The following is a 15,730-nucleotide window of genomic DNA, read 5'->3' as shown; positions in this document are numbered from 1 at the left end:
TGTAAGATTTATGCATCTGTTAATAAATCCTGCTCTTGTTTGAAGTTTGAAGGCTCTAACTTATTTGCATCTTATTAAACCTGCTAAATCTGCAGGGGGTTGAATACTACTTGTAGGCATTGTGTGTGTGTGTGTGTGTGTGTGTGTATATATACACACACACACAAGAATCTGCAAAAACCCTAGTCCATGCCCTCATCATCTCTCGCCTTGACTACTGCAACCTCCTGCTCTGTGGCCTCCCCTCAAACACTCTCGCACCCCTCCAATCTATTCTAAACTCTGCTGCCCGACTAATCCACCTGTCCCCCCGCTATTCTCCGGCCTCTCCCCTCTGTCAATCCCTACACTGGCTCCCCATTGCCCAGAGACTCCAGTACAAAACCCTAACCATGACGTACAAAGCCATCCACAACCTGTCTCCTCCTTACATCTGTGACCTCATCTCCCGGTACTTTCCTACACGCAACCTCCGATCCTCACAAGATCTCCTTCTCTACTCCCCTCTTATCTCCTCTTCCCACAATCGTATACAAGATTTCTCTCGCGTATCACCCCTACTCTGGAACCCTCTACCACAACATATCAGACTCTCGCCCACCATCGAAACCTTCAAAAAGAGCCTGAAGACCCACCTCTTCCGACAAGCCTACAACCTGCAGTAACCACCGATCAACCAAACCGCTGCATGACCAGCTCTATCCTCACCTACTGTATTCTCACCCATCCCTTGTAGATTGTGAGCCTTTGCGGGCAGGGTCCTCTCTCCTACTGTACCAGTTATGACTTGTATTGTTCAAGATTATTGTACTTGTTTTTATTATGTATACCCCTCCTCACTTGTAAAGCGCCATGGAATAAATGGCGCTATAACAATAAATAATAATAATATATATGTATGTATATTTTATATACCGTGCTCAGTATAAATGAGTACACTCCCTGTAAAAAGTCAGATTTTAGTCGATATCTCACTGAACACAAGAACATTTTACACATTCTGACAATTCTGTTTCATAGAACTTTTTTTAACCCTTAACGTGACAGTGAGGTGAATAATATCCCTTTCATTATTCTAACTGATGAGTGAAGCTTCGCTGATCTTCTTGTAGCCGTCATCTTTCTTGGTCTTGTGACATTTCTCTTCCATGTGGTGCCATTGCTGACAGTAATGGGGTTTTCTGTGTTAGGTATCAGCCTCTTATAGTCGCCTGTCTGCTGGACTCCGGTGTAATGAAGGATGACAGTGACCTGGGGAGATTCTTGTTATTTAGAATTCTGTGGTCTAAACTTTAGCTTTACTCCGAAGACTTTTATTGGGGTGTACTCATTTTTGCAACATGGTTTTGAATGAATTTTGTGGGAAAATCACTTTTATGGGTGCAAAATAGCAAATCCTATTTGCAAACAGTGGACGACATTTGTGTAGTGTTCTGTAGTGCATTGTCCATGGAAAGTGTGGGTTGTGAGAGGTTCTCTGACCAATCTGTAGGGGTGTACTCATTTATGCGGAGCACTGTATGTACGGATTACTGCCCCTGGTCATATTTGTGTGTTACTCCTCACTGTTGTTCTCTGCCTGTGCCAGGTCCAGCGCTCCATGGAGCTGACACTTTTTCCTTCCCCTGTGCACAGTTTGTAATATCAGTGACCTGGTGATATGGTGGCCGCAGTGTCACAGTTGAGTTGTTTTCCTCCCGGCCTCCACTGGTGTCGCTGTTCGGAGGCGTGTTTATAGTTTGGCTCCGCCCCTGAGGTCTTGTTTCCTCTATTTTCAGCTGCTTCTTTTCCTGCATCCTTCAATCTTCGGCTGCCCAGTAGACGATGGAGGCGCAGGCTGCATCCACGGGGAGCAATGTCCCTGCCTTCCTGGCCAAGTTATGGAGTCTGGTTGAAGACCCGGAGACAGACCCCCTGATATGCTGGAGTCCAGTAAGTATTGGGTTCCCATGTCACTGGCCCCGGGTCACACAGAGCATAGCCTCAGTGAATGAGCACTATGAAGTGTGTACGGCAGCCCCTCGGCCTCCTCCCCGTTATATACAGTCATATGATTGTACATGTAAACGTGGCTGAAGACCACGTGTTCTTCGTCTCTACCTCCGCATAAGTACTGCCCTAATTCACCATGTAACAATTATCATGAGGGTCCTGACTCTACACACCAGTTTCCCACTCCATGTTCTCTTTCCTGTAATATCCTCTGCTGATAAAATCATGTGAAGGACCTGACCAGATCAGCGACCTCGTGTGTGTGGTACCAAATCTGATCAGCGACCTAGTGTGAGAGACCTAACCGGATCAGCAGCCTAGTGCGAGGGACCCAACACCTAGTATGAGGGACCGGACCTTATCAGCGACCTAGTGTGTGTGGTACCGGACCTGATCAGCGACCTAGTGTGTGTGTGGTACCGGACCTGATCAGCGACCTAGTGTGAGAGACCTAACCGGATCAGCGACCTAGTGCGAGGGACCCAACACCTAGTATGAGGGACCGGACCTTATCAGCGACCTAGTGCGAGGGACCGGATCAGCAACCTAGTGCGAGGGACCCAACACCTAGTACGAGGGACCCGACCTGATCAGCGACCTAGTGTGTGTGGTACCGGACCTGATCAGCGACCTAGTGTGAGAGACCTAACCGGATCAGCGACCTAGTGCGAGGGACCGGACCGGATCAGCAGCCTAGTGCGAGGGACCCAACACCTAGTATGAGGGACCGGACCTTATCAGCGACCTAGTGTGTGTGGTACCGGACCTGATCAGCGACCTAGTGTGTGTGTGGTACCGGACCTGATCAGCGACCTAGTGTGAGAGACCTGACCGGATCAGCAACCTAGTGCGAGGGACCCAACACCTAGTACGAGGGACCCGACCTGATCAGCGACCTAGTGTGTGTGGTACCGGACCTGATCAGCGACCTAGTGTGAGAGACCTAACCGGATCAGCGACCTAGTGCGAGGGACCGGACCGGATCAGCAGCCTAGTGCGAGGGACCCAACACCTAGTATGAGGGACCGGACCTTATCAGCGACCTAGTGTGTGTGGTACCGGACCTGATCAGCGACCTAGTGTGTGTGTGGTACCGGACCTGATCAGCGACCTAGTGTGAGAGACCTGACCGGATCAGCAACCTAGTGCGAGGGACCCAACACCTAGTATGAGGGACCGGACCTTATCAGCAACCTAGTGTGTGTGGTACCGGACCTGATCAGCGACCTAGTGTGTGTGGTACCGGACCTGATCAGCGACCTAGTGCGAGGGACCGGACCGGATCAGCAACCTAGTGCGAGGGACCCAACACCTAGTATGAGGGACCGGACCTTATCAGCGACCTAGTGTGTGTGGTACCAGACCTGATCAGCGACCTAGTGTGTGTGGTACCGGACCTGATCAGCGACCTAGTGTGTGTGGTACCGGACCTGATCAGCGACCTAGTGTGAGAGACCTGACCGGATCAGCGACCTAGTGCGAGGGACCCAACACCTAGTGTGAGGGACCGGACCTGATCAGCGACCTTGTGTCTGTGGTACTGGCCATGATCAGTTACCTAGTGTGAGAGACCTGACTGGATCAGCGACCTAATGTGTGGTACCGGACCGGATCAGCCACCTAGTGCGAGGGACCCGACCGGATCAGCCACCTAGTGCGAGGGACCCGACCGGATCAGCCACCTAGTGCGAGGGACCCGACCGGATCAGCCACCTAGTGCGAGGGACCCGACCTGATCAGCGACCTAGTGTGAGAGACCTGACCGGATCAGCGACCTAGTGCGAGGGACCGGACTGGATCAGCAACCTAGTGCGAGGGACCCAACACCTAGTACGAGGGACTGGACCTTATCAGCGACCTAGTGTGTGTGGTACCGGACCTGATCAGCGACCTAGTGTGTGTGGTACCGGACCTGATCAGCGACCTAGTGTGAGAGACCTGACCGGATCAGCGACCTAGTGCGAGGGACCCAACACCTAGTGTGAGGGACCGGACCTGATCAGCGACCTAGTGTGAGAGACCTGACCGGATCAGCGACCTAGTGCGAGGGACCCAACACCTAGTGTGAGGGACCGGACCTGATCAGCGACCTAGTGTGTGTGTTACCGGACCTGATCAGCGACCTCGTGTGTGTGGTACCGGACCTGATCAGCGACCTAGTGTGAGAGACCTAACCGGATCAGCGACCTAGTGCGAGGGACCAGACCGGATCAGCAGCCTAGTGCGAGGGACCCAACACCTAGTATGAGGGACCGGACCTTATCAGCGACCTAGTGTGTGTGGTACCGGACCTGATCAGCGACCTAGTGTGTGTGGTACCGGACCTGATCAGCGACCTCGTGTGTGTGGTACCGGACCTGATCAGCGACCTAGTGTGTTTGGTACCGGACCTGATCAGCGACCTAGTGTGAGAGACCTGACCGGATCAGCAACCTAGTGCGAGGGACCGGACCGGATCAGCAACCTAGTGTGTGTGGTACCGGACCTGATCAGCGACCTAGTGTGAGGGACCGGACCTGATCAGCGACCTAGTGTGAGAGACCTAACCGGAACAGCGACCTAGTGCGAGGGACCGGACCGGATCAGCAGCCTAGTGCGAGGGACCCAACACCTAGTATGAGGGACCGGACCTTATCAGCGACCTAGTGTGTGTGGTACCGGACCTGATCAGCGACTTAGTGTGAGAGACCTAACCGGATCAGCGACCTAGTGCGAGGGACCAGACCGGATCAGCAGCCTAGTGCGAGGGACCCAACACCTAGTATGAGGGACCGGACCTTATCAGCGACCTAGTGTGTGTGGTACCGGACCTGATCAGCGACCTAGTGTGTGTGGTACCGGACCTGATCAGCGACCTCGTGTGTGTGGTACCGGACCTGATCAGCGACCTAGTGTGTTTGGTACCGGACCTGATCAGCGACCTAGTGTGAGAGACCTGACCGGATCAGCAACCTAGTGCGAGGGACCGGACCGGATCAGCAACCTAGTGTGTGTGGTACCGGACCTGATCAGCGACCTAGTGTGAGGGACCGGACCTGATCAGCGACCTAGTGTGAGAGACCTAACCGGAACAGCGACCTAGTGCGAGGGACCGGACCGGATCAGCAGCCTAGTGCGAGGGACCCAACACCTAGTATGAGGGACCGGACCTTATCAGCGACCTAGTGTGTGTGGTACCGGACCTGATCAGCGACCTAGTGTGAGAGACCTAACCGGATCAGCGACCTAGTGCGAGGGACCCAACACCTAGTGTGAGGGACCGGACCTGATCAGCGACCTCGTGTGTGTGGTACTGGACCTGATCAGCGACCTAGTGTGAGAGACCTGACTGGATCAGCGACCTAGTGTGTGGTACCGGACCGGATCAGCCACCTAGTGCGAGGGACCCGACCGGATCAGCCACCTAGTGCGAGGGACCCAACACCTAGTGTGAGGGACCGGACCTGATCAGCGACCTAGTGTGTGTGGTACCGGACCTGATCAGCGACCTAGTGTGAGAGACCTGACCGGATCAGCAACCTAGTGCGAGGGACCCAACACCTAGTATGAGGGACCGGACCTTATCAGCGACCTAGTGTGTGTGGTACCGGACCTGATCAGTGACCTAGTGTGTGTGGTACCGGACCTGATCAGCGACCTAGTGTGAGAGACCTGACCGGATCAGCGACCTAGTGCGAGGGACCCAACACCTAGTGTGAGGGACCGGACCTGATCAGCGACCTCGTGTGTGTGGTACCGGACCTGATCAGCGACCTAGTGTGAGAGACCTGACTGGATCAGCGACCTAGTGTGTGGTACCGGACCGGATCAGCGACCTAGTGCGAGGGACCGGATCAGCCACCTAGTGCGAGGGACCCGACCGGATCAGCCACCTAGTGCGAGAGACCCGACCGGATCAGCCACCTAGTGCGAGGGACCCAACCAGATCAGCGACCTCTAGTATGAGGGATCCTACTGGATCAGAGACCTACTGCGAAGGACCCTACCGGATCAGCGACCTAGTGCTAGGGACCCGACCGGATCAGCGACCTAGTGCTAGGGACCCGACCGGATCAGCGACCTCTAGTATGAGGGACCCGACTGGATCAGAGACCTACTGCGAAGGACCCTACCGGATCAGCGACCTAGTGCTAGGGACCCTACCGGATCAGCGACCTAGTGCTAGGGACCCGACCGGATCAGCGACCTCTAGTATGAGGGACCCGACTGGATCAGAGACCTACTGCGAAGGACCCTACCGGATCAGCGACCTAGTGCTAGGGACCGGACCGGATGAGCGACCTAGTGCGAGGGACCGGACCGGATGAGCGACCTAGTGCTAGGGACCGGACCGGATGAGCGACCTAGTGCTAGGGACCGGACCGGATGAGCGACCTAGTGCTAGGGACCGGACCGGATGAGCGACCTAGTGCTAGGGACCGGACTGGATGAGCGACCTAGTGCAAGGGACCGGACCGGATCAGCGACCTAGTGCGAGGGACCGGACCGGATCAGCGACCTAGTGCGAGGGACCCGACCGGATCAGCGACCTAGTGTGAGGGACCGGACCGGATCAGAGACCTAGTGTGTGATACCGGACCGGATCAGCTACCTAGTGTGAGAGACCCGACCGGATCAGCAACCTCGTGTGTGATACCGGACCGGATCAGCTGCCAAGTGTGAGGGAACGGACCGGATCAGCGACCTCGTGTAAAGGACCGGATCAGCGACCTAGTGCGAGGGACCCGACCGAATCAGCGACCTAGTGCAAGGGACCCAACACCTAGTGTGAGGGACCGGACCGGACCAGCGACCTAGTGTGAGGGACCCAACCGGATTAGCGACCTCGTGTGTGATACCGGACCATATCAGCGACCTAGTGTGAGGGACCGGACCAGATCAGCGACCTCGTGTGTGTGAGAGACCTGACCGGATCAGCGACCTAGTGCGAGGGACCCGAACGGATCAGAGACCTAGTGTGAGGGACCGGACCGGATCAGCGACCTCGTGTGTGATACCGGACCGGATCAGCGACCTCGTCTGTGATACCGGACCGGATCAGCGACCTCGTCTGTGATACCGGACTGGATCAGCGACCTCGTGTGTGTGTGAGAGAGACCTGACCGGATCAGCGACCTAGTGCGAGGGACCTGAACGGATCAGAGACCTAGTGTGAGGGACCGGACCGGATCAGTGACCTCTAGTATGAGGGACCGGACCCTGTCCCCGACCTCGCGATGAGTGAGCGGACCGCGTCACCCTAAAGATTCTCTGACCAGTCTGTTAAGAGTGTACTAATTTATGCTGAGGGAGCTGACCCAACTCATTGTGCTCCTGCACTTAGGAGTCGGTGTCCGCTATTGTTCTCTGTGGTCAGCCTCTGTTAGGTAATGAGTATCACACGTTTTCCCGGGAGTCGGTGACCGCTGTTGATCCGGTGGCTCCGGTTCGGATCGAGTTTCACATTTCTCCATTCGGTCATCTCCTCATTGTATGTTTCCTGTGTCCTGCGCCAAGTGCAGCGCTGTAAAGTGATCTCCCCGCTCACACATGGTTATCATTACTCTGCTCCGGGGGTGTGATGTTCCTGCCACAAGTAGCGGTCTGGCCGGTGGCCAGTGGGGAAGAGGAGGGGGCCGTCTGCTCCGAACTGATTGCTGATCCTACCGCACTCCTCGCTGTCCAGATACACGCGCCCTGGTGGTCACCCTGCGCGTGCCGCTCTGCCAGTGACCCTGGCCTGTGCCGCTCTGCTGGTGGTGCCCATGCCGCTCTGCAGGTGATAAGCCTGCTTCGTGCCGCCCAGCCGGTCACTACCAAATCCTGATTGTGGCCACTCGCTGCGAGTACCCCACTACATGGCTTGCAGCCCGGTCGTGGCCCCCGCTCTCTCCGGCGCCCAGCCCGGTCTTGGCCCCCGCCTCGTAGCCTGGTCATTGCCCCCGCTTCCTCCGCCTCGCAGCCCGGTCATTGCTCCCTCTGCCTCGCAGCCCGGTCATTGCCCCCGATCCCTCGGCATCGCAGCCCGGTCGTTGCCCCCGCTCTCTCCGCCTCGCAGCCCGGTCTTTGCTCCCTCTGCCTCACAGCCCGGTCGTTGCTCCCTCTGCCACGCAGCCCGGTCGTTGCCCCCGCTCCCTCTGCCACGCAGCCCGGTGGTTGCCCCCGCTCCCTCTGCCTCGCAGCCCGGTGGTTGCCCCCGCTCCCTCTGTTTCGCAGCCCGGTGGTTGCCCCCGCTCCCTCTGCCTCGCAGCCCGGTGGTTGCCCCCGCTCCCTCTGCCTCGCAGCCCGGTGGTTGCCCCCGCTCCCTCTGCCTCGCAGCCCGGTGGTTGCCCCCGCTCCCTCTGCCTCGCAGCCCGGTGGTTGCCCCCGCTCCCTCTGCCTCGCAGCCCGGTGGTTGCCCCCGCTCCCTCTGCCTCGCAGCCCGGTGGTTGCCCCCGCTCCCTCTGCCTCGCAGCCCGGTGGTTGCCCCCGCTCCCTCTGCCTCGCAGCCCGGTGGTTGCCCCCGCTCCCTCTGCCTCGCAGCCCGGTGGTTGCCCCCGCTCCCTCTGCCTCGCAGCCCGGTGGTTGCCCCCGCTCCCTCTGCCTCGCAGCCCGGTGGTTGCCCCCGCTCCCTCTGCCTCGCAGCCCGGTGGTTGCCCCCGCTCCCTCTGCCTCGCAGCCCGGTCGTTGCCCCCGCTCCCTCTGCCTCGCAGCCCGGTCGTTGCCCCCGCTCCCTCTGCCTCGCAGCCCGGTCGTTGCCCCCGCTCCCTCTGCCTCGCAGCCCGGTCGTTGCCCCCGCTCCCTCTGCCTCGCAGCCCGGTCGTTGCCCCCGCTCCCTCTGCCTCGCAGCCCGGTCGTTGCCCCCGCTCCCTCTGCCTCGCAGCCCGGTCGTTGCTCCCTCTGCCTCGCAGCCCGGTCGTTGCCCCCGCTCCCTCTGCCTCGCAGCCCGGTCGTTGCCCCCGCACCCTCTGCCTCGCAGCCCGGTCGTTGCCCCCGCACCCTCTGCCTCGCAGCCCGGTCGTTGCCCCCGCTCCCTCTGCCTCGCAGCCCGGTCGTTGCCCCCGCTCCCTCTGCCTCGCAGCCCGGTCGTTGCCCCCGCTCCCTCTGCCTCGCAGCACGGTCGTTGCCCCCGCTCCCTCTGCCTCGCAGCCCGGTCATTGCCCATTTCCTACTTCTCGCCCTAAGTACTTTTTCCCTTCTGTCTGTCTTCCGCCTCCAGGAGGGGAGCAGTTTTCATGTCTTTGACCAGGGATGTTTCGCCAAAGAAGTTCTCCCCAAGTACTTCAAGCACAACAACATGGCGAGCTTCGTGAGGCAGCTGAACATGTGTGAGTACGGGAGGGCAGGGGTGGCAGCCCGCAACCAAGTGGGCAGCATTCTTCTGGATGCAAGCATCCTTTGCTTTTCCTCAGATGGATTCCGGAAAGTGGTCCACATCGAGCAGGGTGGTCTCATGAAGCCGGAGAAGGATGACACTGAATTTCAGCATCCGTATTTCATTCGTGGCCATGAGACTTTACTGGAAAACATCAAGAGGAAGGTCAATAATGTGAGTGTGCAGCGGGTGAGGGCTCTGGTGGTGTATAGTCTGGGGTCGTGGTTTGGGAGCCGTAGGTGGGTTTCATGTTCACACTCGCATGATGTCATCTCTTCTGCCTCAGCTGTCGGGAACTAAACCGGTGGAGGTGAAAGTTCATCAGGACAATGTCAGTAAGCTGCTAACGGACGTGCAGGTCATGAAGGGAAAGCAGGAGACCATTGACTGCCGCCTGCTGGCCATGAAGCAGTGAGTGATCTGTAGCTCAGCATCCACATAACGTGTGCCATTTGATGTTGTCGGACAGCTGGGTGACAACCAAGCCACAATAACAGCTGTCTCTGAGGTTGTCACCCGGCCACCCGTTGACGATCTGATGTCCCTCCCCTACAGTGAGAACGAAGCACTCTGGAGAGAGGTGGCCAGTCTGCGCCAGAAGCATACACAGCAGCAGAAGGTGGTGAATAAGGTGAGAGCCTCGAAGGATTATGTATCACTACAGCTACCAGCACGCCCTGACAGACACTAGCTGTAAGACCTCTGCCATATATGATATCTGCATGGATGCTGTTTGAGGCCATGCTGGCTGCCCAGGTCCTGTCCAGGCCCATTGACTTCACCTTCTCTTTCTTTCTTTTATTTTTTTTTTCTTTCTCCCAGCTCATCCAGTTCCTCATTTCTCTAGTCCAATCCAACCGGATTCTGGGGATGAAACGGAAAATGTGAGTTATGGAAACCTCTCCAACACACACTGCAGATTTGTGATGTATCCACCTGTATCCAGAGGAGAAGAGGCAGATCTGTGTGTGGTGTGTCTACCTGTATCCAGAGGAGAAGAGGCAGATCTGTGTGTGGTGTGTCCGCCTGTATCCAGAGGAGAAGAGGCAGATCTGTGTGTGGTGTGTCCTCCTGTATCCAGAGAAGAAGAGGCAGATCTGTGTGTGGTGTGTCCGCCTGTATCCAGAGGACAAGAGGCAGATCTGTGTGTGGTGTGTCTACCTGTATCCAGAGGAGAAGCTGCAGATCTGTGTGTGGTGTGTCTACCTGTATCCAGAGGAGAAGAGGCAGATCTGTGTGTGGTGTGTCCGCCTGTATCCAGAGGACAAAAGGCAGATCTGTGTGTGGTGTGTCCGCCTGTATCCAGAGGAGAAGAGGCAGATCTGTGTGTGGTGTGTCTACCTGTATCCAGAGGAGAAGAGGCAGATCTGTGTGTGGTGTGTCTACCTGTATCCAGAGGAGAAGAGGCATATCTGTGTGTGGTGTGTCCGCCTGTATCCAGAGGACAAGAGGCAGATCTGTGTGTGGTGTGTCCTGCCTCTTCTCCTCTGGATACAGGAGGACACACCACACACAGATCTGCAGCTTCTCCTCTGGATACAGGCGGACAAACCACACACAGATCTGCCTCTTCTCCTCTGGATACAGGTAGACACACCACACACAGATCTGCCTCTTCTCCTCTGGATACAGGTAGACACACCACACACAGATCTGCCTCTTCTCCTCTGGATACAGGTAGACACACCACACACAGATCTGCCTCTTCTCCTCTGGTTACAGGCGGACACACCACACACAGATCTGCCGCTTCTCCTCTGGATACAGGCGGACACACCACACACAGATCTGCCCCTTCTCCTCTGGATACAGGTGGACACACCACACACAGATCTGCCTCTTCTCTGAATACAGGTGATCTGTGTGTGGTGTGTCCGCCTGTATCCAGAGGAGAAGAGGCAGATCTGTGTGTGGTGTGTCTACCTGTATCCAGAGGAGAAGCTGCAGATCTGTGTGTGGTGTGTCTACCTGTATCCAGAGGAGAAGAGGCAGATCTGTGTGTGGTGTGTCCGCCTGTATCCAGAGGACAAAAGGCAGATCTGTGTGTGGTGTGTCCGCCTGTATCCAGAGGAGAAGAGGCAGATCTGTGTGTGGTGTGTCTACCTGTATCCAGAGGACAAAAGGCAGATCTGTGTGTGGTGTGTCCGCCTGTATCCAGAGGAGAAGAGGCAGATCTGTGTGTGGTGTGTCTACCTGTATCCAGAGGAGAAGAGGCAGATCTGTGTGTGGTGTGTCCGCCTGTATCCAGAGGACAAGAGGCAGATCTGTGTGTGGTGTGTCCTGCCTCTTCTCCTCTGGATACAGGAGGACACACCACACACAGATCTGCAGCTTCTCCTCTGGATACAGGCGGACACACCACACACAGATCTGCCTCTTCTCCTCTGGATACAGGTAGACACACCACACACAGATCTGCCTCTTCTCCTCTGGATACAGGTAGACACACCACACACAGATCTGCCTCTTCTCCTCTGGATACAGGTAGACACACCACACACAGATCTGCCTCTTCTCCTCTGGTTACAGGCGGACACACCACACACAGATCTGCCGCTTCTCCTCTGGATACAGGCGGACACACCACACACAGATCTGCCCCTTCTCCTCTGGATACAGGTGGACACACCACACACAGATCTGCCTCTTCTCCTCTGAATACAGGTGATCTGTGTGTGGTGTGTCCACCTGTATCCAGAGGAGAAGAGGCAGATCTGTGTGTGGTGTGTCCGCCTGTATCCAGAGGAGAAGCGGCAGATCTGTGTGTGGTGTGTCCGCCTGTAACCAGAGGAGAAGAGGCAGATCTGTGTGTGGTGTGTCTACCTGTATCCAGAGGAGAAGAGGCAGATCTGTGTGTGGTGTGTCCGCCTGTATCCAGAGGACAAGAGGCAGATCTGTGTGTGGTGTGTCTACCTGTATCCAGAGGAGAAGAGGCAGATCTGTGTGTGGTGTGTCCGCCTGTATCCAGAGGAGAAGCGGCAGATCTGTGTGTGGTGTGTCCGCCTGTATCCAGAGGACAAGAGGCAGATCTGTGTGTGGTGTGTCCTCCTGTATCCAGAGGACAAGAGGCAGATCTGTGTGTGGCGTGTCCTGCCTCTTCTCCTCTGGATACAGGTGGACACACCACACACAGATCTGCCTCTTCTCCTCTGAATACAGGTGATCTGTGTGTGGTGTGTCCGCCTGTATCCAGAGGAGAAGAGGCAGATCTGTGTGTGGTGTGTCTACCTGTATCCAGGGGAGAAGAGGCAGATCTGTGTGTGGTGTGTCCTCCTGTATCCAGAGAAGAAGAGGCAGATCTGTGTGTGGTGTGTCCGCCTGTATCCAGAGGACAAGAGGCAGATCTGTGTGTGGTGTGTCTACCTGTATCCAGAGGAGAAGCGGCAGACCTGTGTGTGGTGTGTCCACCTGTATCCAGAGGAGAAGCGGCAGATCTGTGTGTGGTGTGTCCGCCTGTATCCAGAGGAGAAGAGGCAGATCTGTGTGCAGTGTGTCCTCCTGTATCCAGAGGAGAAGAGGCAGATCTGTGTGTGGTGTGTCCGCCTGTATCCAGAGGAGAAGAGGCAGATCTGTGTGCGGTGTGTCCTCCTGTATCCAGAGGAGAAGAGGCAGATCTGTGTGTGGTGTGTCCTCTATCCAGAGGACAAGAGGCAGATCTGTGTGTGGTGTGTCCTCCTGTATCCAGAGGACAAGAGGCAGATCTGTGTGTGGTGTCCGCCTGTATCCAGAGGAGAAGAGGCAGATCTGTGTGTGGTGTGTCCACCTGTATCCAGAGGAGAAGAGGCAGATCTGTGTGTGGTGTGTCCTCCTGTATCCAGAGGACAAGAGGCAGATCTGTGTGTGGTGTCCGCCTGTATCCAGAGGAGAAGAGGCAGATCTGTGTGCGGTGTGTCCTCCTGTATCCAGAGGAGAAGAGGCAGATCTGTGTGTGGTGTGTCCACCTGTATCCAGAGGGAAGAGGCAGATCTGTGTGTGGTGTGTCCGCCTGTATCCAGAGGACAAGAGGCAGATGTGTGTGTGGTGTGTCCTCCTGTATCCAGAATAAAAGTGGCAGATCTATATGCAATGTGTCAGTCTGTATCCAGAATAGAAGCGGCAGATCTATATGCGATGTGTCTACCTATATGCTGGGGAATAACTCTTTTTCCTCTTCTCTTTCAGACCCCTCATGCTGAATGACAGTAGTCCAACCCATACCCTACCAAAATACAATCGACAGTATTCTCTGGAGGCTGTGCATGGAGCCGCCACTTACCCTGTAAGTTTAGAAATGCCTCTTTCTCCAGATCACTCACTTGATGTTTCCACATCTCTGTTCTCCACCACAATACATTGCATCTGTCATCTGCTGGGCAACAGTCTCACGTTCTTTATCTTACACCCTCTCTGTCCGCCGGGGCTTTGGCACTCTTTGTGCTCCTTGTCCGCTGGGGTTTCAGCCCTCTCTGTGCGCCGTGTCCGCCGGGGTTTCGGCCCTCTCTGTGCGCCGTGTCCGCCGGGGTTTCGGCCCTCTTTGTGCACCGTGTCCGCCGGGGTTTCGGCCCTCTTTGTGCACCGTGTCCGCCGGGGTTTCGGCCCTCTCTGTGCGCCGTGTCCTCCGGGGCTTCGGCCCTCTCTGCGCCATGTCCGCTGGGGTTTCGGCCCTCTCTGCACCATGTCCGCCGGGCTTTCAGCCCCCTCTGCGCGCCGTGTCCGCCAGGGCTTCGGCCGTCTCTGTGCGCCGGGGCTTTGGCCCTCTCGTGCGCCATGTCCGCCGAGGTTTCAGCCCTCTCTGTATGCCGTGTCCGCCGGGGCTTCGGCCCTCTCTGTGCGCCGTGTCCAGCGGGGCTTTGGCCCTCTCTGTGCGCCGTGTCCAGCGGGGCTTTGGCCCTCTCTGTGCGCCGTGTCCAGCGGGGCTTTGGCCCTCTCTGTGCGCCGTGTCCAGCGGGGCTTTGGCCCTCTCTGTGCGCCGTGTCCAGCGGGGCTTTGGCCCTCTCTGTGCGCCGTGTCCAGCGGGGCTTTGGCCCTCTCTGTGCGCCGTGTCCAGCGGGGCTTTGGCCCTCTCTGTGCGCCGTGTCCAGCGGGGCTTTGGCCCTCTCTGTGCGCCGTGTCCAGCGGGGCTTTGGCCCTCTCTGTGCGCCGTGTCCAGCGGGGCTTTGGCCCTCTCTGTGCGCCGTGTCCAGCGGGGCTTTGGCCCTCTCTGTGCGCCGTGTCCAGCGGGGCTTTGGCCCTCTCTGTGCGCCGTGTCCAGCGGGACTTCGGCCCGCTCTGTGCGCCGTGTCTGCCATGGCTTCAGCCCTCTCTGTGCGCCGTGTCCGGCGAGGTTTCAGCCCTCTCTGTGTGCCCTGTCCGCCGGGGCTTCGGCCCTCTCTGTGTGCCCTGTCCGCCGGGGTTTCAGCCCTCTCTGTGTGCCGTGTCCGCCAGGGTTTCGGCCCTCTCTGTATGCCGTGTCCGCCGGAGTTTCAGCCCTCTTTGCACTCTTTGTACTAGCACCTAATTAGACTATATGCGGCACATCACTAAGTTATGTGGAGGAGGCTGCAGGGCTAAGCACAGTATGGCAGAGAATGCTGGAAGCCTGTGCTATTGTACACATTTATCGGCCCGCCGGCTTCTAGCACACCTGTGTCCTGCACTCGGAGAGCTGGTGCTGGTCCGGAGTTCGCAGGAGACGGATCCCATTGATCTTGGCGGTGGGATCTCTCCTGCATTTCTCTGCTCCTGGTTAGATTGGATTTTGTGCAGCTTTTGTAGTGGACTCCACAATCAGGGCTGTGGAGTCGGAGTCGTGGAGTCGGAGTTAGTTTTGGTTGGAGTCGGAGTCGGTAGAAATGTACCGACTCCAGCTTTAAAAAAAAAAAAATGTATTAATATTTCATAATTGAACTTTCATATGAATTTTATAAATGTTTCTCAAATATATATGTTCTATCAAACTATGAACAACACAGTGATAAGCAGTTCTGCTGGAGATAGAGACATTTCTTACTTCTTGCGTGTCACTGATCTCCACTGCCCTTATCTAATCTTATACTTGGTTAACCTCATGGTGCCCCAACCCCCCTACTTACAATGTATGAAACTGAAAGTGAAAATGTGTTGCAAATTCTTAGCAGTAAAGCTCCTCCTCTAGACTAGATGTTTACTAGGTGTGCGTCTTCCAAGCATCTCACAGCTGCTACTCAGAAGAGGAAGACTGTAAGAAGTATTATCCTTTCAACAAACTTTGCATCAGTTAACTGTGAGTACATGAGGAATAACAGTATTACTGACCACTATATCAGTTGTACGACCCGGCAATAATTTCGTACAATTGTTTTTAGGAAAAACAATTGTCATTTGGATTGTGAATGCAGAATTAAAAACCTGAGAATGTCCAAGAAGCGTCACATTAAATCAGCTGTATTTGAACATTTCACCATCACT

General features: G+C 56.2%; 1 protein-coding gene across 7 annotated transcripts in view; it reads left to right on the top strand.

Moving 5' to 3' along the window:
* HSF1 (heat shock transcription factor 1) overlaps window positions 1–15,730 on the top strand; it is a 57,658-nt gene that overhangs the window by 17,342 nt on the left and 24,586 nt on the right. For all 7 annotated transcript variants that reach the window (XR_013217112.1, XR_013217111.1, XR_013217113.1 and 4 more), the window contains exons 2-8: window positions 1,779–1,932; window positions 9,170–9,278; window positions 9,363–9,499; window positions 9,612–9,736; window positions 9,881–9,956; window positions 10,148–10,209; window positions 13,487–13,583. Coding sequence is in view for 4 of the 7 variants with exons in the window: in XM_077271564.1 (XP_077127679.1) it covers window positions 1,825–1,932; window positions 9,170–9,278; window positions 9,363–9,499; window positions 9,612–9,736; window positions 9,881–9,956; window positions 10,148–10,209; window positions 13,487–13,583 (714 nt within the window). In the remaining 3 variants the exon portion in view is untranslated. The remainder of the gene's footprint in view (window positions 1–1,778; window positions 1,933–9,169; window positions 9,279–9,362; window positions 9,500–9,611; window positions 9,737–9,880; window positions 9,957–10,147; window positions 10,210–13,486; window positions 13,584–15,730) is intronic.

The sequence above is a fragment of the Ranitomeya variabilis genome, chromosome 6 (assembly GCF_051348905.1).
Source record: "Ranitomeya variabilis isolate aRanVar5 chromosome 6, aRanVar5.hap1, whole genome shotgun sequence".
Lineage (NCBI taxonomy): Eukaryota > Metazoa > Chordata > Amphibia > Anura > Dendrobatidae > Ranitomeya > Ranitomeya variabilis.
The sequence above is the reverse complement of the archived record's forward strand: the minus strand, read 5'-3'. Positions and strand labels throughout refer to the sequence as shown.